Source organism: Hippopotamus amphibius, chromosome 4, assembly GCF_030028045.1.
Source record: "Hippopotamus amphibius kiboko isolate mHipAmp2 chromosome 4, mHipAmp2.hap2, whole genome shotgun sequence".
Classification (NCBI taxonomy): Eukaryota; Metazoa; Chordata; class Mammalia; order Artiodactyla; family Hippopotamidae; genus Hippopotamus; species Hippopotamus amphibius.
This window is the reverse complement of record NC_080189.1, coordinates 71,860,152-71,887,540: the sequence shown is the minus strand read 5'-3', so window position 1 is coordinate 71,887,540 and position 27,389 is coordinate 71,860,152. Positions and strand designations below refer to the sequence as shown.

At 36.1% G+C, this 27,389-nt stretch overlaps 1 protein-coding gene across 4 annotated transcripts in view; it reads right to left on the bottom strand.

Annotated features, from left to right (window-relative positions):
* Nucleotides 1-27,389, bottom strand: part of HDAC9 (histone deacetylase 9) — a 719,791-nt gene that overhangs the window by 351,984 nt on the left and 340,418 nt on the right. For all 4 annotated transcript variants that reach the window (XM_057730709.1, XM_057730710.1, XM_057730712.1 and 1 more), the window contains 4 exons: nucleotides 24,474-24,589; nucleotides 14,439-14,561; nucleotides 11,450-11,660; nucleotides 10,794-11,011 (listed from right to left, as the gene is read on the bottom strand). In XM_057730709.1, coding sequence (XP_057586692.1) covers nucleotides 10,794-11,011; nucleotides 11,450-11,660; nucleotides 14,439-14,561; nucleotides 24,474-24,589 — 668 coding nt within the window. The remainder of the gene's footprint in view (nucleotides 1-10,793; nucleotides 11,012-11,449; nucleotides 11,661-14,438; nucleotides 14,562-24,473; nucleotides 24,590-27,389) is intronic.

Here is a 27,389-nt window from a genome sequence, read left to right as displayed (position 1 = left end):
GGTGTAAAATTAATTAAATAATATTTAAAAGCCATGCTGCTAATCTTTACACATTAACCCATTTAAGTCCATCTCTGTGTAAGTTACATGGTTTGATAAAAGTCTAGAAGCCAAAGTAAGCATAGTGCTTTTGAATAAAATATCTTTAAATTCTATATTTTTAAGTTTAGCCACAGAAATCCTTCATGTCCTCACGAATATCTTCAGATCTGGCATATCAAACCAAGGACAGGAGTATATAAGGAGTAAATCTGTTTCTGACAGACATCTGATTTTTTTGAAATTGTCAACAAACCGTTCAGCACAAGTGTTTGAATTAAACTATGCAAAATGACCTTCAACCCTACTTATCACTTTCTTATTTTGCCTCAGATTTTAAGACAGATTTTACTTGGGGAATGGCAATAGCACAAGTTTGTTTTTTGGTTTTTTTTCCTTTTAAATAAATGTAAAATACTTCTTTTGGAAAATAAAACCTTTCCCTTAAGCTCCAAGGAAACTAGGTTTAAAAATAATGATAAAATTCTGTCTCAATTCACAAATAGATTAGATATGTACCAACTGTTCTCAAAAACAACCAGAATTTGGAGGGCTTTCAAATCAAGAGGTCCACTTAGAGTAGAACTCTGACTCAAGCCAAAATATTCCATGTCCTTTTGCTTCTGTGCATTTTAGGGACATAAGCAGAAGAACCAAAGTTAAATAACAAGAGAGAAAGATTTTATAAGTACTGGTCCATTATTCATATACATTAAAAGTCTAAACTGAAAAACATCCTTTCTTGCCAATACTGAAGAGATATAAAATTAATCTTGGGAGGAAACAAATTCTTAAAAAAATGCATTTATTTTTATAACTCTGATTATCCAAAGCAATGCTAGCAATTAAAATATCCTTTCTTTGGCTCTCAAAACATCCTAATATTCCAATAACTTAATTAAGTGTTAACCTCCAGAAAGGAGACTGGACATTTCCTCCTCCCAGCTAGTTAGAGAAAGTTACCCACTGTTTCATTCATTCAACAAATTTTTATTGAGCACTTGCTATATGCCAGGACCAGGGAAGAGAGCTGTCAGTTAGGCAAAATAAAAAATAAACAACTGAATAGTGGAACTAAATGTGATAGGGAAGAATGGGGGAAGTAGTGAGTGTCTGGGTCTAACTTGGATGGGCAAGGAAGGCTCCTCTGAAGAGGTGGAGTTTGAGCTGAGAGAGACCAATGCTGAGGTCGGAGGTCGAGTCATAAGAACACCTGGAGGTTGAACATTGCACACAGAAGTGTGACTAGCAGTTCATTCCAGGAGATGGAAGGAGATTCCCCACAGATCAGAGAGGAGGCCAGTGTGGTGTGAGCTCAGCGACTAAGGGAAGGGAGTTGGAGAAAAGGTCAGTGAGGGGACAAGAGCCTGTGGGCCATGAAAAGATATTTGGATTTTATCCTACAAACAATAAGGAGCAACTGGGAGTTTTAAGCAAGCCCTTGACATGATTTGATTTGCACTCGTAAATGATCACTGGCTGCTACAGAAGATTGGATTTAGGTGGGTAAAAGTGGAAACAGGAAGACTGGCCTGTCAGAGCATAAAACCCTTAGCCAGAGAGTGTACCAAGACCTATCAGGGGCTTTTCTTAACCAGAACACAAATGAGCTATCTTTCCTTCTTTCACAACACTGTGTAATTTTATGTCCTTTAATAGCATATAACAAGATTTTCCCCTGATCATCTCCTTCCTGATCTTCAGTTGACAGTACACTTTCTTTTAAAGTTTCCTTTTTCCCTTCTTTAAGGGTAACGAATAGAGGCACAGTAAGGAAAGGCATGCTTATTTTCTTTGCTAACTCTTGGTGATTGTGGACTGTGTCTCAGAATAGACAAGAACTCAAAGCCAGGGAGCTTCCGATCACTTGACTGGTAAACATCTCCCTTTCTCCCCTCAATCCCTTGACCTGATAAACTGGATAGCAGTGCAAGTCCTACTTAAAAGGGACAACCAAGAGTAAACCCCAGACAATAACTGCCACATGGAAAAGTGGGCCCAGTGTAGCCAGGCTTTTTGGTTTTTCAGACAATGCCAGAAATCCAGATTTGTATTTGAAATGACTGACCAAAAATTTCAATGCTTTGTAGACATTAGTTTGGCAGGCCAAAGACATTAGTTCAATGGAATGGATACAGTCCACAGACTATCAGCTTGTGACCTCTGCAAAGAATCCCTTAGGTCTCTTCTTGCTTTAATATTCTATGGTTTATATCATTTAGGGCTGATGGCTGCACGCTCTTAAAATATACTATCCTTCATACTTATGATTTGCTTTATGTTCCCTACATGGTCAAAACTTCAGCTACTTTGCCAGGGGTTGGAGGTAGGAGTATGGATTGACTACAAAGGAGCGACACAAGGGTATTTTGGAAGTCGAGGGAACTGTTCTATATCTTGATTACAGTAATTATATGATGATATACATTCATCAAAAATCATTCAACTGCACAGCAAAAGGCATAAATTTTACAGTGTGTGTGTGTGAATTATACCTCAATAAAAAATGCAATATCCATAATAGTGTTCCAAAGAGAAAACAAGGTCAGCTTCATGATGAATACAAAATGCAAAGCAGAGCTGGGACAAAATTTAGTGGTTTGGTTTACAACAAAATAGCTTGATGCAATATTGAGGCAAGTGAAAAATGTGTGTCTTAGAAATATTCTACCACTTCCAGATAGCCATTTTCATTAACAGAACAAGGAAAATAGAACTCTTAGTGCTATTTAAGAATATAAATACTGTGTTAAATAAATGGAAGGATTTCTTACTATGTTTACAAAGCATTTTCAGTACATACTCTCATGGAATTCTCACTATAAACCTCTAAAATGTGCAGATGAGAGCAGTAGCAGACAGAGAGGTTATACTTTGGCCACAGTGGCAAAACAAATAAATAATTGTGCAGAGCATCAGAAACTTTTCTTGGAAAGGCTACCCAGCATTCTAGATTTTGCAAGTCATATGAACTATGCATTCTGTAGAACTATCTTTGGTTAGAATTACCTAATTTGCAGGTCTATGAAATACCTTTCAAGGGGAAAAACGTGTCTTCTTTGTTTTCATTTCTAGGATGTAGCATAATAGTTGCTAATAAATCTTTGTGGAACATCAATTATTCCATGCCAGGAAATTATTTTTTAGAAGTGAGTTTTTATTGCTGGTTGATACAACTGAGTTGATAGAAAGAGAGTAATGGTATATTTAGGACATGGGAGCAGAGCTCTGGATGCAATTCTGCCTGAAGGAATGGGAATACTCCAGACTGTATGACATTTCAGGGTCACTATAATCCCTCAGTTTTCATAAATATTTAGAGAAAGAGTAGAAAGATACAGAGGAAAAAAACCCCTAAAATCAGGCTAAAAAAGCAACCAAAACCTGTAACAGAGACTGCTATACATTGTTAGTTTTCATGTCCACAAATCACTTAGTTATATTAAAAATTCCTTAGTAAGACTTAATTATTTCATTCTGTCAAATGAAACTATTTGTCAAGGTTGGGAAACAACCAAATTATTTAGCTTCCCTCTCCCTTTGAACTCCTGGAATCAACATCAGTCAAACCACTCATATGGTCTAATTCCCCAGATATTTTTCTTTCCCCTATTTTCTTACCTCATAGTCATGTCCAACTATTGTTTTTCTCATTCAATAAAAGCGTCTCTGACTAGATTAACAGTGCAAAGTGAAAAGGAGAGGTCGAGGTCCTTCCCTTGGTCTTCAAGTTATGAAAGCAGCACTGGGAACGTTTATGAATGTTACACATTAATCCACTGAAATGGTCATTTAGTTTCTTTTCCAAACACAGGATTTCATCACATATAACAATAAAGCAACAAGCCATTTTCTGTATATTATAAACCATCAACTTGTAATCATATAGTGAAATGCTTCTATAAGAATTCTCTGTGATGATGTAAGCCAGTATTGCAGCATGTGCACTTTTGTTTTTTTTTCTGAAGCCCAAAACATACCTACAAGGATCTATTTACATTGGGCTAATCATGTCGAAATAGCATCTATTTAAGGGTAAAGTCAAAGTTTCTTTTATAAACCTCTATAGATAGATAAATAATCTAGGAGGCTTTTTACTGTTATAAAATTAAGACTGCCTTTCAATGCTGCTAAAGTTTTTGGACATACTATCCATCTAACGGGCAAAATGTAATCCTAAATTGGTGATTAAAGACCCTGCATGGAAACAAGCTGTCAAATGGATAGAGAGAAATTAAACCTGACAACAGTAATGGCTACTTTCCTAAATGAAAGCTCAGTTCAAGTTTCTACTCATCCATTTTTCAAAGCTTAAAACAAGGCATTTTCCAAACCACCCATAGATGGGATGCCAACATTTGCATTTCAGTTGAACTTGATGAAGTCAGTTGACTTTCAGCTTCAGGCTCGCTCAGAGTTCCTGTGAGATGTTTGCCCAATCTAAAAACTATGGTGATGTTACAACACAGAAGAAAGGAATGAAGCATGGCCTGGCTGTGGTTTGCTCTGTCCTGCATTCACATGGCACTGCTGGAAAGCCAATAGGATATCTGAAAGTCCGACCACTGGGTCCATGTTAAAGACTTCCAAGTGAGTCACTGGATGCAGGGCGATGCCTGGAAAACTGGGAAGCAAGGTCAGGAAATGGGATTTCTTCATCCTGGCAAATCCAAACAAATACCTAAAAAATAAGATGACTCTCCTTTTTTTTGTTTGTTTGCCTTGTTTTAAATTATGTTTCCTACTTTTTGGCAAAAATAAAATTAGGAAAATCTTGTCTCCTGCTTGGTGATAAAAACAACACTGAAATCATAAGCCTCATTTTACGTTAAGGACAGGCTTTTGTGTCATACAACCTACGTCAGAATCCCAGCTCTGTCAACTACTAACCTAGTCACCTCGGTCAACGTACTTAGTAAGCCCTTTAAAATAAACTTTCTTGATAGTAAAAATAAAAGTGTGCTTATAGTTTGAGGAGATGATACACATAAGAATACTAGCATGGTGTCCCAACTCATGGAAGATCCTACACACAAAAGAGAGCTGGTATAATTTAAGTGATCCTATCCCTAAGATCCCTGTGGGAAAGGTTCTGAAAAGATGCACATTGTATAAAAGATGGGGACGAAAAGATACACTAGGAGAAATAGGTGCAGCAAAAAAGCAAAAATTGGTAAATGGTCCTTATCTAATTATTCTTAAAATTTTAATCTTCTTACAAGTACGGCATGAGTAGAATTATCCTTATTAAAATAAACTAACATGAAGCGTGACTCAAAATATGTAAACTTTTTGGATTGTAAATGTCTGTATAATTGTTGTTGTTCAAATTAATCTCCTTGGGAAAATATACACTTTGCTCCATAGTGTACAAAACAGTTATATTTTAGGGCTGCCTTCAGGGACACTTTATTTGGAAAAATACACACACACACACACACACACACACACACACACACACACACAAAACCATGCTAAGTTTGTATGTGACCACAGGCATGAAAGAATATTCTCCCCTGAGTTGCTCTGGATGGATTACTGGGGACAAGGAGTGGGTATGAATCATGAAGCGTTATGGAGAAAATGTAACATTTACGTTAGAAAATTATGTCAAGAAAAGGAATACAATAGATATTACTCAAATAAAGGATCAAATTCTCTTCCAAAACTGATGAAAGCTCCCCATTAGTTCCATGCCAGCATTTGAGCTTAATTACATTCATGCCTTGCTTGTCAGACATAAAATCTACCTGTTTTAATAAGGGCAACATAGGACATCTGCTCAGCCATCCCCTTTACTGCTCTTGTCTTAGATATATTTTTATTATGATAAAATAGCTCTCATGTCAAAATGCCTAAGTATCATAGTAATAAATATATAATAAATACTTACATCTAGAGTGAACCTTGACATGTATAAGATATCATCTCATGATTTATGTGGGTATTTTTTTAAGTGTTGGCTGACATCCAATCATAGGAATGCATAAGGTATTTGTCACAGAGCATTTTACAAAGAAAGAAAGAGAGAGGGAGGAGGGTGGGAGATATAAAAAGAGGGGAGAGGGGAAAGAGAGAAATAGAAAAAGAGAGAGAGAGAAAGGGAGAGGAAAAGATATAAAAAGGACAAGATAACCCTGAGAGGAATGAAACAAGTCTCAAATCTTGTTTCCTCAAAGAGAACAATTTCCTTCCTCATGTCCCCCATCCTAATACTTAACACACTGTATTCTCTTTACTGGAATATTTCAGTCCCCTGCTCCCCATACGGTAAGCTCCATGAGGATACTGAATGTTGTCTTCTTAGTGCCTAAAATAGTGTCTGATATCAAGTAAGAATTCAGTAATGATCTGCTAAATGGATACTTGCATAGATTATTTCACTCAAATAAATATTGAATGAAGAAATAATTTTCTTAAAATTTCTTCTCATATGGGTTTGATGAAATGAATATGAAAAACACAGGTATTAGAAAAGGTATTAAAATTCTAGTTAAAATAGAACAATGAGGCATCAATCAATGCTGTTCTATTAATATTATAACTGAGAAATAATTCAAAGAATAATGTCATTTGGAAGGGGGCAGAAATTCTATGTCAAACTATCTCAGAACAAATATGCCCTGAATATACTTTGGAAAATTTCTGTATATCATTCAGAGAGTGAAGGGACTAGAGATTTGCCCTTCTATTAATTATGCAGTGGTCAGAATACTCCCCCCAAAATCATAAAAATGTTCAAGTAACTCTGGTGTTTTGTTTTCATCAATCATAGTTTTTACCAGAAAATCTGTGGCAATATTTAAACTTGAAAAGAGTTCAGAAGAAAATTACCAAAACACCAAACAAAACTACCCTCCTGTAGTTTTGTTTGGTATTTTGTATTTACAAGGAAAATTCTATTTCAGAAATCTTTTTTTTTTCTTCCCATAAAAAAATCAAAAGATACTGGCAAAAGCAATAGTCTTCTTTTGATTCTCATATTAAAAAAACTCTTGTTTTTGGAAACATGAAGGTACTATATATAGCAATATAAATTGTTTTAAATGCATTTCTGAATTTTTAAATCTGTAAAAAAACAACAAAAAAAAGAACAAATGTTGTAAGCCATGATTTTCTTATGGTAGGCTTCTCAAAACGCTTTCAGTGAAAACAGAATATACAAACTGATAAGCAGAGATAAATCCTTCTGACATTTTTCATTCTTTTTTTTTTTTTAGCTTACCCCATTATTTACTGGTAGATATAGCAATACAAATACTATATAAACCCATTTCAGGGATATTCCTGCTAAGCTATTAAGTACTTACAACATAATTACGTGAGGGTTAACATCTTATAAGACACAAATTTCCCATGTAAATGTGATTAAAGTATCAGGTAACAGGTAGGTAAATTATTTAGTATGATTAATAACATTTACATTGTATAATTATAACTGAATGACTGCTTTCATAAATGCATTCAAATAACAGCAAGATATGAGAAAGTCTTTAAAATTTAATGTCAATCACTGTATAAACTGCTTTGAAAAGTATAGCGATGCTTCTAATTCTTCTCAGGGTTATTAGCAATTCAAATAAATCATTAAAAATTTCATACCAGGAAGGCCAATCATATTTAATATGAGGGAAATTTAGAGATAAACTTTTCTTCTCACTCCATTTTTCCTCAAAATTCCTAAATCCCTCAAAAAAAAATCATAAAGAAAAGTTGAGGTACTAAGAGGAAAAGACATTTTAAAATATATGGCCTGCACACCTGTGTCTGCATGTATGCCTATATTTCCTGCTGTAATAAGTATCTCAAGAGAAAGGACCATGTTTTTATGATGCCAACTATTTGGCTCCAGTTTGAATAGATTCTGTAAAGGTTCATCCACGATAATGGGCAAAAAAAATGACATAAATCAAAGTTTCTGTGGTTATTTCTCATTAATGGTTATTCTACATGGTTAGAGTACACACGAATATATTATTATACAGAAACTTGTTATCTTTTGGCATCTCAGTTTGGCCTTTTCTTAATGTGAAATAAATGTTTTCATTACCTCCTGGGGAAGGGTGAACAGTAGCAATTCATTTATTAGTGGTTCTATCATGAATATCACAGAATAGGATGGAGTTCATTATTTATTTAATAGGATTCTTCTCTATTCCCTTAGACAACTGAGGGCAGGTGAAATATTTTCAAAATCTGGAGAATACCCAGTGTGCATATGCCATCTTGATTAAACATATGGAATACATACATGGAGAAAAGCCAAGGAGGGACCTGCTTGAGTAATCTAAACACCCAAGTTGAGAGAGGTTAATATATAAAGATCAGCTTTGTACTTTGAAGTTTTCTGGGCTTCATTTTGCCTAATTAAGACAAGATTTAATAATCAAACCACTGTACAAACATGTACTTAAAAGTATAGGTTTGTTTTTAATTTGGGGAAGAATTCTTAACAGATTCCAAGGAATCAGCTCCACATGGGAGAAGGTCTCTGATAAGATTTGCTTTTCTTGTTGCTGAAATGCAAATGCCTGCTTTCCATTTTAGTTTCTTCCATGAGGTTAGCATCTGCCTGTCAAAATCTCAACTGTGATAGTAAAATACAAAGATTCAGATATTAACATACCATCTGAGTCTGAAGCAGTGGCAACTCTAGGTCATAAAAATTGTATTCCAAAATATTCTTAAAGGTATTCATAGAAGTCATCTGTAGATGATGATTTCAAATGGGATCAATTTACCTAATATACCTATGATAGGTTATACACATCCACATATTTCTAGGAAATAGAACCTAGTAGCATAAAGTGTATTTACAATCCAATACTACTTTTCTAAACAAACAATTCCAGATCAAAATGTTGTGAGGTGAAAAGTAGGATTCTCAATCTTTCCTTTCACAAAGACAAATATTGTATGCTAACTCACATATACGGAATCTAAAAATGGTACTGATGAACTCAGTGACAAGAACAAGGACGCAGATGCAGAGAATGGACTGGAGAACTCGAGGACTGGGAGGGGGTGGGGGGTGAAGGGGAAGCTGAGACGAAGCGAGAGAGTAGCACAGACATATATACACTACCAACTGTAAAATAGATAGCCAGTGGGAAGTTGTTGTATAACAAAGGGAGTTCAACTCGAGGATGGAAGATGCCTTAGAGGACTGGGACGGGGAGGGTGGGGGGGACTCGAGGGAGGGTGGGGGGGAGGAGTCGAGGGAGGGAGGGAATACGGGGATATGTGTATAAAAACAGATGATTGAACTTGGTGTACCCCCCCAAAATAATAAATAAATAAATAAAATTAAACTAAAAAAAGAAAAAAAAAAGAATACCTGGTAGTTTTCAGTAGTGCTAAGATACTACAAAAGAAACCAACATAACTCTGTGATCACACAGCAAACATGCAGAGTGACATTCAGGATTAGGAGTATCACGCCATTATACAAGAAGAAAGCTGGTTCTCCTATGACAAGACTGATTTTATCTAAAACAAGTTGAGAAATTTAGAGAAATGCTGCATCAATAAAATATGCATTAATGTGATAATATAGAGTCTGAAATACAGTGAAATAAAATCAGCAGTACAGCAAACAATAACAGGAGAGGCAGCTGGCACTGCCAACCACCCCCATCCCCCAATCCACACACATACACACCATCTTTGGATGCTGCAAAGGACTGGGCTGGGAGAATTTGTGTTCAGTACTGTGGTCTTCAGCCCATGCTCCCCTCATGGCTCTGCTTTGTTAAGATGGAGGCCAAAGAAGAGAGAAACTCTCTAATCCCACCTGCAATAAGGTGAGCACATGATAAAGACCCTCTTCTCTTGCTATTAGGAAGATGATTAGACCTTTGCCCATGAGATTTTGTTTTGTTTATATTAGAACAATAAAGCATTTAAATACTAGTTCAGTATTTAGCTATCCATTTATCAGTAAACAGGACATTGTTTCTCAATATAATGCTTCTTTAAGATATTTGTAGGTGATATAGTAACAAAGTAGAATGGACAGAATTTTGATATTCAGGACCTTCCATTTTCCAGGAATAAGAGGATTCTGCTTTGTAAGTTACCAGATGAGAGAGTAGTGGCAAAACTGTATAGACCAGTTTTGCTTACAGATTCATTGAAAATGTTTTACTGGCCTGTTTGATACCATTATATTAGAATGACTGTTTCTTTGTGGTTGCCTCAGCAGGAGAGCTCCTGAGGATGTGCTGTGATTCAGGCATTCGTTGTCCATTGCAGCCACAATAAGGCTGCCAGAAAGAAACTACTCAAGTTTCTGAGAAACTGCTTCAACACTGATTGGAATAAAGTAGGGCATATCAAAAAATAAATATAACATGGATACATACAAGTTGCTGAGAAATACCTAAGTGGCTGACCTTGGCATAGCTGCCAGCACCTGTGTAACTTCAACTCAGTGTCAAACCTTTAGTGCAATAACAAAAAAATGGAGGTCTGCATACATGTGCCTGTACATGCTTCTGTATTAAGGCCTGTACTCAATTATAGAAGACTTTCTAATCTAGGACCTCAATTTTGCTACAAATATCCTATGTGTATGGTGATGGTGTAAACAGTGGTAATGCGATGGTGTCCCTGAGCCCTGACAGCAGGCCAGGAGAGCAGTCTCTGTTGGGCTGTGATGGATACCAACACTCTGTCGAATGCCCACATCAGTGAAGAGAATCCAAAGTTTCACACCAGTGGCAACAGCATATTGACATGGCTTAGGGACTTACCTTGTTCATGTGGATCTGCTGCTGGTATTGCTTCTGCTTCTCCAAGAATTGCTGGTGTTGCTGCTGAATGACCAGCTGAGCCAACGTGCTCTGAGGCAAAGGTGCAGACTGGGTTCGATTCAAGGGTCTATGACGGGGTAATTTGTGAGTACCTCTAATGCCAGGAGAAATTCTCTCTTTTGTTGCCAAGGGAGACTGAGGATGTAAGGGAACTCCACCTGAAAAAAAAATATGTACATGAATATATGTATACACCCACAGATATATACACAATTTAAGAAAAGACAAGAAGCTACAGAAAATAGCTATGGGATAAGTTTTATGAAAAGTAGTATACTACTGGGCAAATACCAGAAGAAGGCTATGTTGGGTGGGGTGTAGGCAAAAGTGCCAAAGCATTGGTCAGATATACATCTGATTAATGACTCACCAATAGTCCACTCTGGTATGTATGAAGGTTAAATAAGGTGAGTTTTTTTCATGGATCTAGAGGAATAAATAAGGATAATAGTCTTTTCCACAGTACTGGGTATCAGGGAGACCTATGTATGACACTGTGAATCTTTACTAGGTCTTGAGTTAAAGAGACATTACATTGGATTGCTAATAAAATGAAAGCCCTAAAATAACCTGCAAATGGTGCCATTATGAATTACCAGCCACAAGAAGCTTTTGCTGTCGCATTTGTTCTTTCAATAATAAATGCTGCAGGAGAGCTTGGTGGCTGCTGTTGGGCTTTCCCTCCAAAGTGACATGGGGATGGCTTGAAGATGCCGGGATGCTGCCCCCATACTGCCCAGGCAGAGAAATGCCTTGCCTGAGTGTCTGGGTCTCACACTTCTGTTTTTCTTTGAGTGAATTTGAAGCCTGTGTCAAGAAATAATAAAGATGTTAATCCACTTTCATCCAGATGGGTCATTAGGTCTGTAAATCATTAGATTAGTTTCTTATTTCATAACTCCCCCTCCCCTCTGCCACCAAAAAGCGCTATCTTACCCAACAGCGGAGTAGGGAAAATGGATAACGGCATGTCTTTTGAACTAAGTGAATTAACAAAGGAGAAACAAAAATAGAGCTGAAGCACTGGAGACAATTTAGTATTGGGTATCATTATACTGAACCCCAAATAAAACTTTTTTTAACATTAAAAATGATGCTAATTTCAGGCTTAGCATGGGAGGTTTATTTCTAAAATATTTTAATACACTGCTTGAGTAAAAGGTATATTAGAAAAGTAAAATTTATTCAAATCACTAAACGAATGACTATGCAATAGGGATTAAGAAACTGGAGATAAAAATGGTCTATAGTTTGAAACTCTTGGAGTTTCAAGCAGAAGAACAATTCGCCCTTTCTTTATATGTCCTCTAATATGTTCACAGAACTGTGGGTTTCCAATATTTAATTTTGAAAATAAAATTCTTGAGATAAGTCAATGAAAATTTATATAAAATATGCAGGAATTTGATTTAAACATGTATTGTATATTAATTCATAACAGATTCCCAAATCTCTAAATATTGAAAATGACACTCCAGATACTTTTGTTTAATAAAATAAACAAGTGAAATTAGATATCCAATAAAAACGCTATTAAGAACTTGAAATATATGATAACAGTAATAAGGCAATAATAATTATATCATCAATAGTAATAATGAATTCTCCTATTCAAAGAACTTAATGAATGGTGGTCATTTTGGTATTACAAAAGCAGAAGTCAAATACCTCAAAATTACGTGGCATGTTTCTTTTCAAAACTCATGTGTCATCTTTCAAAACTGCTGTGCACCAGGGAAGCAAAGCAATTTCAGTGATGGAGAAATTGAAGGACAAAGAGGTAAATGGTTTGTCTTATTCACATAGCGAGTCAATGCAATGTTTAATCTAGAAGTGATTCCTTCTCCTGGCCTCTTTTCCTTAAAATTTCCCACTACTCACTGGGGAAACAGAATATTAGAGATCCCTTTGCCAAAGCAATGTTAAGCTTGAAAAATTAATTGTGATGGCCTTATCCACACCAAAATGGGAGCAAAGAAAAATGAAACTTCAATCCAAACCACACTGGTTTATTCATCCAATGGTACCAAATTGTATTACCATTGAAACATTAAATGGTCTGGCTTTTAGTACTTGGTCCTTTGGGAAAAAATTCTTCTGGACCACATTAAAAGTGGTGTATGTTTGTGTTAGCTGGTAGGAGTGACTTAGAACATGCAACAAAGAGTAGAAAGAAAATGCCTATTCATGTGTCATAAGAATTTGTGTGTTAGTATTTGCTTATTATTAGAAGAGATAGGAACAGAAGAAAATAATTTTTAATAAGTGAAGATTTGAAAATATCATCCATAAATATTTATGTTTTGTATCATCCCTAATTTCTTTCCTCTTTTCACTACAGCCAATTGTTTACAAATGTTTCATGTGCAATTTCAGGGGCGTAGCTGAATTCAGTTTTTAAGCCTGACTTTTTAATCTCCAGATATAAAACAACATTCAAATTTTGCATTCTCCTCACTGGTATAAGATTACTATATCATGTAAGATAACATTCCACTCTACTAAAAATACCAAATATAATAAGGTACCTCTTAAATTGGTTTTATAATATGTATTGAACACAATCATTAAATTTATCATTTAAAAATGTCATCTATAGGTGTGCTTGTGCATAAACTAGCATAGATAGGGTTCGTATTCTGAAAATAAGTCATAAAATGGTCAACTCTTTATGATTTCCTAATGTTGGCATATTGTAAAAGAGATGAATTTGACAAGATGGACTCAGTGGAAGACTTGCATCTAAATACTGGCAAAATTGATGCCAAGGGTTGGAATAAATTTCTCTTTAAACTGAATGTATCATATGACCTCTGCATAAGTACAATTTAATTTACTAACCTTTCACAGATAAAATGTTCTAGGAAAGTTTAAAAATCTTTTACAATGACTGAAATTTATATTATTTTAGGGACTATGTATAAAATAATTATTGCTATCTTCTGTTAGTAGGACAATTACATCCAAAAGATCCTATTTCAGTTGTCAGGACTTTTAAAGTAATTGATTCACTCTGAATCTTCAGAAAAGAGTTTAATATTATTCTTAGAGAGATTTTCCAGATATATATTCTTCAGTACCACAGAGTTAGTAACCTAAATTCTCAAAATAAAGTCATTCACAAAACAAATTCTTTAAACATATGCTGCTGTGCTTCAGATGCTGCACCTCTCAGCAATGGCCTGAATTGAGGTCCAGGTCTGCTACTTGCTGGGTCTGAGATCTTGGGCTTTTATGCATTCCAAGTCTCAGCTGCTTCTTCTGTAAAAATCTGTCTTATAACCTCTGTTTCATAGGATGGGTGTGTGGAGCTACCAAAATAATACACCTGGAGGGTGTTTTCTTTTTTAAAAGCTATAAAGCATTATACAAATGTTAGTCATTATTTTTATATATTATGATATGAACCAGTATGATTCTTTACTGTGAAATTAAACTGAACATCTTGAACAACTCAGAAAACAGTGAAGGAAAAGTAGACTACCAACCAAGTTTTGCTGAAGTCTAAATATACAGGAAAAGAATAAGAGTTCCTATGAAAATATTCCCTGGGCTGGTTTAGGCCATTGCAGGGTAATGACTTACATTGAGCTGGGCTGGCACTGCTGGAAGTCCCAGGGTAATGTTGGGCAAAGAGGGAGAGGTATAAAGACTGAGCAGGTTCATGGAATCCTCGTGAATTAGAATGCGTTGCTGTGAAACCATTTTCTGTTAAAAACAAAAATGAAAGGGACTCTCACAATATTACACATTATCACATATTTTATTGCAATGTTCACATTTCAGAAAACAGGTTTTATATTATCATAATTTGTCAAAACATTTAAGTATTTTAATTAAGAATTTATAAGTATTTTATGACTGCTGTATCCAAAAATGTTATACGTAATAATTAAAATTTTCACCAGATACAATTGTAAAATCTGAAAAAAAGAGCTTCTATGTTCATTTTGAAAAAATTCATTTTTAAAATTCCACCTTTATGGAATATAATCAGTGTGTTTATCACCAATTAGTAAAGTACAACAATTAAACTGAGTAATTCTTACGAGTATAAGTAGATTTTTTATTACTGTGTGATGAATCTGTATGTAATGCTGCTGTCATCACTATCCTCATATGGATTAAACATAATTGTGCTGATGGAAAATTTACAAGAAAATCTTAGATTAAATATCCCCATATATGACTTTCATAACAATTAATCATATCTTTTTTTAAATATAAAATTTGTGAATAGACAACTCTGTGTGGTGTTTTTTAAATCATACATATTCAGAAACTGAATATTAAAATGTTATGAGTTCCCTGTGCCACAATAGTCTTCATTTACACTGAAATACCTTGAACATTTTGGCATCACAGTCCTTTTTACAACAAATAACCTTTTTTTTAATCCAATACTGAGTCATGTTTTCCCACATGTGGCCTAATATGGTTGCTTGAATTACATTTTCTGTTTAACTCTTGCTTCCCTCCCAGAACTCTTATACAATAAGAGTTACAAAGGTCTTATTAGACTAAGGAACTCTGGCCTGATATGGTCCCCAAGGGAACAACATCCCTGAAAAAGAATACTCCATGTAACAGTATGACACAGTGATTGCTTTCTTCCCAAACAAAAAGCATATGGGACTCCAATAATAGACCACCTCCAAGAGGGATATTGCACACACGGGCTTTGACTAAAGTAAATATAATAACTTGTCAAGTATGTTTGAGGGAGCTGTAGATTTTCCCCTGGACAAACCTGGGATATCAATTAACTGGGGAAAATATCATGTGCTAATACAATGCAACCTCAGAATGTCACTGAAGAGTGATGCACCACCAACACACAGGATGTTATTCCAAAACATCACCTCAATCATGCGTTTGTTTGGAGATGAGTCGTAGCCTTAACATAATAAGAGCAGAAGGCTAAAGGTGGACTTTTCTCACTGCAACTTGGAATTCCAAACTAACTCAGAGTTTGTTTTTTCTCAAAAGAACAAGTCAGATATTTGCACATGAAAAGCAAGAAGTGTATTGAAACTTCTAACATTACATTGAGTTTATATGCAACCCTTTATAAAATTAAAGTTGTCAAAAACCCATGAAGAGAGTTAGAAAAGATTTCATCATCACAATGGATGAGATTGCAATTTTACTTAAGGAGGATCAACAACAGCTGCATATTTGCTCTAATTTAAAAAGACAAGTTATTTTGCTTATACTGATATGCTTTTACCATGAATTTTAAGTATAGAATATATACCTGAATGACAACAAAAAGAATGTATGAGGAAGTAAAGATATTTCAACTAGCTTATTGGCAGCAAGCAAGTCATTTATAATAAAAGGATATTTCATCTGCATATCTGTATTCACGGAAGAGAAATGTGGAAAAATAATTATTTTAAATCATATACAATATTCATTCAAGGTTATATCTGCTTCCCATAGCACTTAGACTTGACATGTACTATGAGAATGACACCAAAAGTTACCACAACCTTTGTTTTCCAGACAGAACTTGCGCAATATCCTCCCACCTCATCATAGGAAGCAAATCTATACTAAAGTGAGAAAGATTTCTTCTCAGGTGTAATAACTGCAGCACCACACTGGCTGCTCACAGGGGCTCTGACTAAAGGGAAGGGACTTGGGAATGTTCTTACTATGGGATTTCAGACCCTTGTAGTTTCATATCACAATTGAGCGGCACCATTTTCTAGTATAGCACCTACCATTTGCCACGCCCTGTGCCAGGGAGTTTTGGGACATGCACCTGACTCCTCACAGGCACTCTCCAGCAATCCTCATGCTCTTGTTATGGATGAAGGAACCGAGTGATTTCCCTAATTCTGGTTCCCAGCAGGATCTGCAATCAAGCTTTTAAACCAATCAAGGCTGGATGATTTGTTGTCAGGTACTGCTGCAGAAGCTACACACCACTTTGCAGCCATTATTGAAGGATAAGGGAACCATAAAAAAGTACGGAGAAGGAGGAATTTTGAGAGAAAAAGAGGAAGCACAATCACGCCCTGGGGCTTATGGAAAAGAATAAAAGTGTACAACTGGGAGCCAGCTGGCTGGGCATGAGAAAAAAGCAAAAGCCCTGGTGACTTTATAGACGTGAGGATCTTCAAGTCATGGAGACAATTCCTGAGGAAGTAAGGAAATTCCAAAGTCCTCCAAGTTCACTAGGTACAGTTGGTTCTTCCCATAAAGACTAACTGGTATATACCATATCATGGAACTTCAGAGACTTAGGCATAATTTATTTTCTCCAATTTACAGCTAAGGAAACAAGCACAGCATTTACATAAACTTCTAATGGATAAAATTACAAATGACTTAATAGAACTGAAATAATGTTTTTCTCAAATTATCTTCTTTAAATATAACTTTCCTCAATTTGATTTTTTGATAGAAGCAGCCTATCTGTTCCAGGTTAATGTTTCTTAATAAGAAACTGGAGCTGTATTGTACACTGCTAAAAGAGTGCAGACACACTCGAAAGTCAGAAGAACAGATGGTGAGAAGGACCATTTCACTGAGACAGGGAAGGATCCTGATCAGCATTCTTGCAAGGCTGGAAGGTTACCCCACCTTAACACTGTGAGGTGCTTACAAGTATTTCCAGGCAAGGCCAGGATTTTTCCAGGAAGCAGTCTTGAAACTGATCCAGCCCTTAAATCAGTGCTGTGCTAAGGTGCCAATGTTTCACATCTTAGAACATGGGGAAGATGGTTTTAATCTAAAAATTTTTCAGAACCAGAAACTAGTGCTGTAGTTAGATAAAATGGAAATAGTAAATGTATAATGGCTATCACTTAACATTCACAAAACAATTAATGAACTAAAATTAAGTTAGATTAACAGGGTGGTATTGGGTGGGAGGCATACAAAAATGCCCTAGACCACACAAGTTCACATGCTACTCAGGTGCACAGAAAAGTAGAGAACTAGCTCCAGTGACCTGTAATAATTACTATAACTAGAGTATGGTTAAAACACTTCAATGGCACAGAGCAGGCTGTCAATTTTAAACTAGGCTTTGATGGGTAACTAGCATTTCACCAGAAAGGGCATGAAGTTGGGAAGAGAGAGATGACTGAGTCAGGTGTTGGGGCAGGGGAGGCCTATCCATATTTTAATAATGACCTCCAAACTTTAATTACTTTTCTCACCATCATGGTAATTGGAACCCTATCTAATGGATACTATTTGAAATTCAGATGAATAGAATACTGATACACATAAACTGAAAAATTACATCTCTCAACAGAGCTATTTAGCCATTGGAGTCAAGAAGATATTAGTTTCAGTCAAAAGATTCAAATTCTTTTATGAAATGGACATTGGCAAAAATCAGAAAAATGGACAATGTTAAATGTTACAGGGATTTAGAAAAGTAAAAACCAACACATTACTGGTGAGACTATGGACTGGTATAGCAATTCTGGTGAACATTTCAGCACTATGCACCATGACCCAGAGGTTCTTCCTCTGCTCAAGAAATTCTCATTTAACTATGGGGTGATGAGTGTGGATATACACTGAAGCATTTTCTGGTGGTGGGTGAGACTTGGAGGTCACTGGGGCATCCAGCTGGAGAATGGGTAGGTAAAACTGAGTAGTGCCCACCACGGAGTATTACAGTGATTGCAAGCAAACTATGAGGTATGTGCATCCATTATGACACGACTAGCTCTAAAAAGACATGCTTAGTGATAAAAATAAGAAATGGAATGAGACTGATAACACCACGCCATTTATACCCGCAGAAAGCAAAAAATACATGTATGATGTAAGAACAGATGCAAACAAAAATACAGGAGAAAATGACTGCCTATAGGGGCAAGGAAAATGGAAGTGGGGATAGGAGATACTGAGGAAGGGAGGGAAGGAGGGAGGGAGGAAGGAAGGAAGGGAAGAACAGAGAGAGGGGAATACCTTTCTTACTCTTAAGACAAAGAAGTCAACAGATGACCCTTGACAGAATAACTAATTATATAATCACCCACTTTTTAAGAAGCTTATAGAAAAAGTGGATGTAGAACTTTCAAGTTACTGCATGTTCAAGATTATCTACAATATGCATGAGCATTAGAAAAAGAATGTAAGTATCTCCAGGTTTTGGTGAGCAGCAGTCTGGACTGGTGTAAAGGAGAGTGGTCCAAGCAACTTACACTTGAGTTCTACCACTCACTGGCTTATGACTCTGGGCAGCTGCCTACCTTCCCTAGAGATCAGGTCCTTCAGCCTAAGACTGGAGCACCTCTGACCAGCTCTATCAGGTAATATCTGTTCTATTAGAGCAGCATCTAGGAAGACATGCTTGTAAGCCTTAACCTATTTTGTCTTTAAAAGGTTCCAAATTCCCAAATCTAGACTATCTAAATAAAAAGAACCACAATAAAAATAAACAAGTAAACAAAGAAGTAAAAAAAAAAAAACCTCTTTAATCATTTAATCTTTGCCTATGGCTTTCATAGTATTTTTCAATATAGTATTTATTTTCTATTCTTTCAGACAGCTGATAGAAAATTAAAATCTCCATGCAATGAATACATTTTTTTTAGGCAGTAAAAATCTCTAAGTTTTCATTTTTACTGTACACCCAAGAATGTATTACTATAAAATGGTTTGGAGAAAAACATTATCATTTGACAGGGCTTCCTTTGCATTTAAAAGTCACTGATGTTTTGTTAAAGGTCTTGGCTTACAATATTGACTCATGTTATTCCTAGCAAATGATTCTTGTGTCATAGCAACCTCCTTTCCCCCGGTGGAGGGGGGAGTGAGGGAAGGCGTGTCTTATTTGCAGCCATCTAAAACCATAGCTCTACACCCACTCAAAGGGAGCATAACAATTTACAGCAAACGTCACAACAACTCTTATGAAACAATAGGCAAATGAGTCATGTGAGACGGGGGCAAAACAAGTGACATTTCAGATGATTTTAGAGTACTTAACCTTATTATTAGAATCCATTTTTAAAATCATTTGTATCTGCTGGAAAAAATTATTTAAAAAATAGCATAGCAGAGCCAGCCACTAATGTTCAACTAGAAATAAACCAGCTGCTTGGCTACTGTTAAAATAGCTATCAAATAAATCTACCAAATCTAAAATAATGGTGCTGATATTCATGGAAACATATTTGAACCCACAGGCCCACAGTATTAACAATAAAGTAACTAGATAGGTAAAGACATCTCTGACTGGAGTTGGAAATAGAAACTCCTGAGGTTTCAGCTCCCCAACCAAGTTTACAAATGAGTAAAGCAAGTAGCTCCAGCGATCTGAGTTCCGGACTGAGCATGTGTAATAAACTGAAGAAATGGAACAGAAGTGGCCAGAGCAGATGGAGGCTCGCTCTCACATGAAATTTGCTGGCTTGAAGACAAACATACTAATGAGTTTTCCCTACTAGCAGTCAGTATTGATAACAGCAACAAAACACGAACTTGTTCTGCACGTCACATTTTACCACCTGCCTTCCAGACACTGTTTCCCCACAACAAAGCCGTTGGGATAGGTATTACTACCTTTCACTAGATAAGAATCTGAGGTTCAAGACAAGTGTAGCAACTTAACCGGCGATGACGAAGTAGTTGCTTTTGCAGCTGGGTTCCTTGGGAGCCTTCTGAATGGCTGTGCTGTTCATACATCTGAGTTCACTGTGCTGCTCCTTAGCTTGGACTTACAAGTAAATTCTCCTCTTACTTCTGTCTTAACCTTTATCTAAATTATGCAGAACACATGAATTAGAAGAGAGGAAATTTTCTTTTCACCTAAGCCTCAAGATCAGCCTGAAATACAGCCTTACTTTCCTATTTCCTAAGCAGCAAAAGGGAGTGGAATCCCACTCATTTACATGGAATATGAAAGAATTAGGTGACATGCTTTTCCTTTTTTTTCTTCTTTTTCCTTTTTTCAAACATTCATTTATTTATTTGGCTGCACCGGGTCTTAGATGTGGTATGTGGGATCTTCGTTGCTGTGTGCGGCATCTTTAGTTGTGGCATGTGAACTCCTAGTTGCAGCATATGGGATCTAGTTCCCCAATCAGGGATCAAACCCAGGCCCCCTGCATTGGGAGCATGGTGTCTTAGCCACTGGACCACCAAGGAAGTCCCAGATAACATGCTTTTCTACTTTCAGATTACAGAATAGAGAGTTGGTTCAAATGTACACTGTTAAACTATTTTAAAATGAAAACTCACCTGCTTTGCAAAACTTTGCTGCTTAAGCAAAGATGGCAGAATAAGCCTATTTTGTAAATGGTAAAGTATGCAACTAATTTGATTTTTGAAAGTGTAATGATGTAAATTTTTCATACTGCCCAAATATTTCTGTTGATATGAAATTACATGCTATTATTACTCTTAGATGTCTGTAAACATACTAAATTAAAAATGATCACTAATAAAAAATTGGCTAAAAAACATTTTTTTCTCCCTCTTTTCTCTAGTTTAGGTGGAAGCATTTGGTATTCCAAAGCTAGGATATTAATTTGCTGACAGTTTCAGTCTGAATTCTGCTGTCTCCTCATCTCTCCAGTATGAATTATGCTATAGACCTCTGTAAATGCAATGCAGCAGAAAACCATATGTTAGCCATCAGGGTTGAATTTTTTGTTCTGGGCCACAGAGAGGCTACCCATCAGTGCATAAAGGTCTGCCCACCTGGCCTTTTGGATCATAGTTCAGGCACACAATTAATTCATTATGAGGTAAGTCACTGCTTGCTTTTGAACTAGTCTTTCCAGCTTTGGAGGTGAATGTCCTGTCACTGACCTGAAGAAATACCTCTACTCTTTCAAACTCCATTAAATCACATTTCCTTCTGTTTTATTTTATTTTTTTTAAACTGGTGGGGGTGGAAGGAAAGAATGTGTTCAACAATTAGCTGAAAAGCTGGGGCACCTAAACATATTTGTGTTTAGGTATCAGTAAAGGTTTTAGGAATATAAAACAGATTAAAATAATAAAAGCAAATTCCTTTAATTTACATTCTCCACTGCATATATTTTGAAATTTAATGATAGGGTCACACAATCTGGGACACTCAACTTAACAGGTTTTTAAAAAGCTTGAAGTAAAGAGAGAATCTCACCTTTTCCCACTTATTCCAGTCTCATGAATATGTATTTCTTGGTTGTTTCTTGATGTTAGTAGTAATAAGCACTGTATGCATATATCTGCATTTATAATGAAGGGATATATGTATCTTCATGTTTAGTAGCAAACCATGTCCCCCCACTGCCTTTCTCCCCCTTGAGAGGTAACCACCATGCTAAATTTTGTGTTCATCACTCCTTTGCTTTTTTAAAATATACTTTTACTACATGTGTTTTCCCAATCAAAATACTGTACTGCCTATTTCTGAACTTAACAAAATACTATCAAGCTGTAAGTGGTCTTCTGCACCTTTTTGCACTAACAATGCATTTCTAAGAATCATAAGTGCTGTTGAATGAATGCAGTTTAGTGTGTTTTCATTTCCCAAGGATACAGAATTCATACAGCACCTACTTAGAATCCAGATCCTTTAGCGTTTCTGCTATTGAATCGCATTCTTCAAACTGAGAGGAAATGGAAATCTACAGTTTTTTAGAATTAATTATGGCCAAGTTGTTCTTTTTCTGGAAATTGGTTAAAGGGTTGCAGAAAACTGACTGATATTGAGATGTAACTGTGCTAACAGAAATACAATACCTATAACCAATAGTTCAAGAATCCCACTTACATCTATGGCCATGAATATATGTGAAATATTTATTCCATCTGGTATCATGTTTTAGAAAGAAAAATGAAAAAGAGAAAGGGAAAACAGGATGGTAAGAAACAAGAAATAGATGGAGGACTGGAAAAAATGTAATGGCCTGAATTGTATTCTTCAAATGGCTGAAAGATGGTCACAAGCAAGTGAGCATCTATCTATTCTGCTCATTTTCCTTGGCAAACTGAGGGAAAATTTTGAAGTCTAAAATGAATGGCTTTACATTTGCTTTTTCCAGATACCTAAGGAACCGAAAATCTGGGGCACTTTAAATGAACAGTTTGAGGTTATGAAAATTTGGGCTACAACTTTATGCAAGAATTAGCTTCTGGTTACAACTTCGCAGGGAGAGATTCTTTCCCTGCTCTGGTCTACATCAAGAAACCTCTGGGGGTGGGGATGAGGGACTCACCAAAGCACATAGATATCGGTCTTCGGGTCTGAATGGTCTCCTATTAAATTATCCTCTTTGGTCAGTACTGGGCTCTGCTTTCTCTCTTCTGAATTATGTAAGGCTTTGAAAACCAAAACTCAAGACTCAAGTATACAGATGTCCTCAGAGAAGAAGTGACTTCACTGACTCTAGTTCTTTCCTTATCAAGGATAACCTCTGTGTGTCTGCCTTCAATTATATTTCGGCCAGATAATTTATAATTTATAAATAATTTATTATACATGTATGTATGTATGAAGTTATAAACACAGATTTTGGCATAATGCACAGAAGACATTTCTATCAGTCAAGCTAACTGTCCAAAATCAACTAGGTTGCCTCAGGAGACAGTGAAGTGAGTTCCCTTTGAATAAGAGTGCTCTAGTGGAAGTCTGATAATCACATATCAGAAAAGCTATACAGATGATTCAAGAGTCAGAAATCTGATCAACCTTTCAACTCCAAAGTATCATGATTCTACAAAATACAATGGAAGAAGCATGTCACAGTTTTATATGAGAAGTTACTACACCAGCTTCCCCTGCATAGAGCAATGCATGGTAAGGAGGCATTATAATGACAGAAAAGAAAATTTAAGGATTTCAGTCAATTGATGGTGACTTCGAAACAGCTGATTTCATAGAACTGGCTGTTGCCTTTGCTTAGCCTAACACAAAAACTACATAGACAAGTTCTTGCTGATTCTCAAATTTACTTTCCTCTATTCTTGTATCACTGGTATCAATAAACCATGTGCTAAAAAACAAATGTTATTAAAGTTGACTGCATACAATCAGGAAAAAAAAATCGTGTTGTTTCAGACTAATTTCCTTTAATCTTTCACTTTTCAAGGACAGAGTTCATATATCACTTATCTTTATATCCCCATTAGCAGGCAAAATGACTGGCACATAGTAGGTCCTTAACACATGTTTGCTTAGTGGAACTCTGTCTTCCTCAACTATGATACTCCAACTATTTTTTCATTACTCATCAGGTCAAATGGATAAAACCTACCTTGCTGGGCAACTGTTCTTCTGAGAGGTTTACATGAAGTTGTTTTTACTTTCTGATGCATCTACTCCCATCAGAATAACCAAGAACTGTGCGGAAGGACTTCTGAGTTACATAACTGCTGGGCAGTGTATACTTAGCATCACTGCCATGATTGTAATCCAAACTTTGTAAATAAGATCAAGTTTACCCAATTCCACACATTATAAACCTACCAGAAAAATAACTAAGAACAGGTCACATATCAGAAAAGCTATACAGATGATTCAAGAGTCAGAAATCTGATCGACCTTTCAAACCCAAAGTTGAATAAACTTCAATTCATAAATATGACCGTGTTTTAGGGCACTAATGTAGGATTTAACTTTTAAAAGAACCAAAATAATAAGAGTCTTACCTCAGCATGAGGAGTAGGGGGCAAAACAGAAGTCTCATTTTCAGTAACATTACCAGCTGGCCCATTGTTTGGTGAACTAGGACCAGACCCTGGAGAACTGCTACTGACTGAGGATTCTGAAAAACATTGTGAAGTACGAACACTCTCATGAAAAACATACAAAGAGGTACTGCAGTTATACTCTAAGTAATATACAGCAGTGAACATTGTTTTTTTTCCTCCCCTAGGTAAATGACTAAATAAAAAGAACTGTGAAACATTTCAGAATTTTCATACCACTTTTCTCCCTTTGTTTTCACTGCTAAAAATACAACACAGTATTCAATAATTTTAGAGAATTAGAGATATTCAGTTAGAGAAGATTGTAAAAGATTTTGATTAGGAAAAAGAGAATGGGATGTAATCTCACTTCCTTTTGTGCTACTGTGAAAAATAACAGTAATAGATATACTGGACTTGCATAGTTCATAAGAACATACTGTCAACACACAGGCCTGGAACCATTCCTGTTGTGTGTGGGAAAATTGCTTATATACTATGTTATAAATAGCTATTTATTTAATCTACTAAGGCTATACCCTATTATAGCACATCTTAGTCAAAGTTGCATGAAGACAATACAATAGAAGATAAAATCTCAATATTGCATTGATGGCTTTGTACAACACTGGCTAAACTTAATTCTACCCAACTTATTTTCCAGAAGATGAGAAGTTGCCTAAATCTATTATGTTCAAGTTTAAACACCAATATAACAAGAAACTCATTTTAGCAAGAGTTAGAGGACAACAATACAGATCATCTCTGTCATTTTCAGATATAAAATTCATACACATTTCAAGTTACGAAGGAAGTAATGAACATATAAAATATCTAATTAATGAAATATAAACTTCCAATTCCTAGAAGTATAGCTAAGAGAAGCCATCATATCAAGCCTTGGCAAATTATCTGTTGAGCTCTAATCAATTCCCTATCATCTTCCTTAGTTCATTCATTTCAACACTTTCCTTATACCTTGTCTACTCAGTTCTGCACAAATGATCCTGCCTCACACTTCTCAGAGACTGACAACTTCTGATATGATTTCTACCAGTGGTTTTTCTTTCTACCTCATGATTTTGTTATCCACACTCTCCTTGCCCGTGTCAAAGTGAAAGCATTTCTCTTCTGCTCCCCCTCCAGTGCTGGCACATACACCCTCACCCATGACCCCATCCCCTCAACACCTGCTTTAGGATTTTGCTCCAGCAATTATTTTGAATCTTCAGGCCCTCCTTTTCCACTGGAATTGCCCCTCTAGTCTGAAAGCATGCTAATAACTTGTGAGAAGTAGTGTGCTTGTTCTTCGAGACCTGGCAACCTAGCTTACTCACTATGGATTGCAACTGTTCTCTCAAATACCCCCAAATTTGAAGGCTTTTGACAAATCAATTCTCATTCTCTTCATCCTTTCCACAATAAAAGTCTCCACTTCCATGTTTGTTTTTCCATCTCTCTGGCTTTTCTTCTTTTGACCACTTCCTAAATGTAGATATTCACCGAAGTTTGTAGCCTTATCCTATTTCTCTTTCCCTCGTTAACATCACTCAAAATTATGACATCAACTATCATTTTTAGGCAGAATACTCCCATGAAAGTTATATCTCTTGTCTTTCCCTCTCTTAATTCTAGCCTGAATCCCTTTGGAATACTGGACATTTTTAATCTCTTTACATGTGTATCAGACTCAATGTATTTCAATATGAAATGTGCCCTGCTTACTTCTGTTTATCACTACCTCTAGAGTCATTCTCATTCCCTTCCTTACTCCAAATCTAATCAATTACTAGGTCATTTCGTTTTGTTCTTTACATCATTTCTCATCGACTTCTGACTACAATGATTTCAGTTTAATCCCTCAGCTCTCATTATTCTTTCATGGACTATAGCAAAAGTCTCCTAATATTTCTGAGTTGCTACAGCAGTCTCTCCAAACTTTCCTTAAACTGTTGCCAGATGGATCATAGCGAGACAACTTTCACTACATTCCTCTGCTCCAGTAGGAAATAACATTACTTCCTACTATTCCCCTTTCTGAACTCTGCACTCAGTCAAATTTAAATCGCCTACTCGCCGTATGTGCCACTTTCCCATTTCATGCTTTTTTATCTTCCTTTCCCTCTACCTACTTCATCGCAGGTCCAATCCCACCTCTATGCTCTAAGCCTGGCTCACATACCATCTGTCCCCCTTGAATGGGAGCTCCTAATTTGCAGGCTATAGTTTCTTGCCCTCTCTTGGAACACCTATTACTTTCAACTTTCTATTGTAAGTATTTCTCTACTCAGAAGTGTTGTACCAATGGAAAGAATGTGAGACTGGTGACAGAATTCTGATCCTGCCACCTACCTACTATGGGATTTTATCAGGTCAGTGATATCACAAAATTCTTAAATACACCTTGCTCACCTCCTTTCATCTATATATCTTGCTTACATTTAATTAATTGACTTTTTATATTTGCCTCTTTCTTATTTACTTTTCTTTTAACAAAGAAAATGCACATGAAAAAAGTTCGTCAGGAGTTTCTTTCCCCTGGACTCTTAACTCTTGTCTTTCCTGTATGACTACACAACGATTTCTCATTAAAGTCCCATTTTCTGTATCCTGTCTTTAAAAAAACAAAAATAAAAATGAAAACTTTTTTTAAGCTTTGTCTTGTCAATTTAAAATTAAGTTATTTATATTATTTTATGTGATATTTACACAGAAATATTTCCTTATGTGGAAATCACTATGATAGGCACTAGAATTCAAGAAAAGAAATCCTACAACAGGATTCTACAACATCACCCTGGATAGAGTCTGGGAGAGGATGTAGTAACTGATTTTCTGGGAACACCGACAAAAATCTCTGAGAAGAAATAATATCAC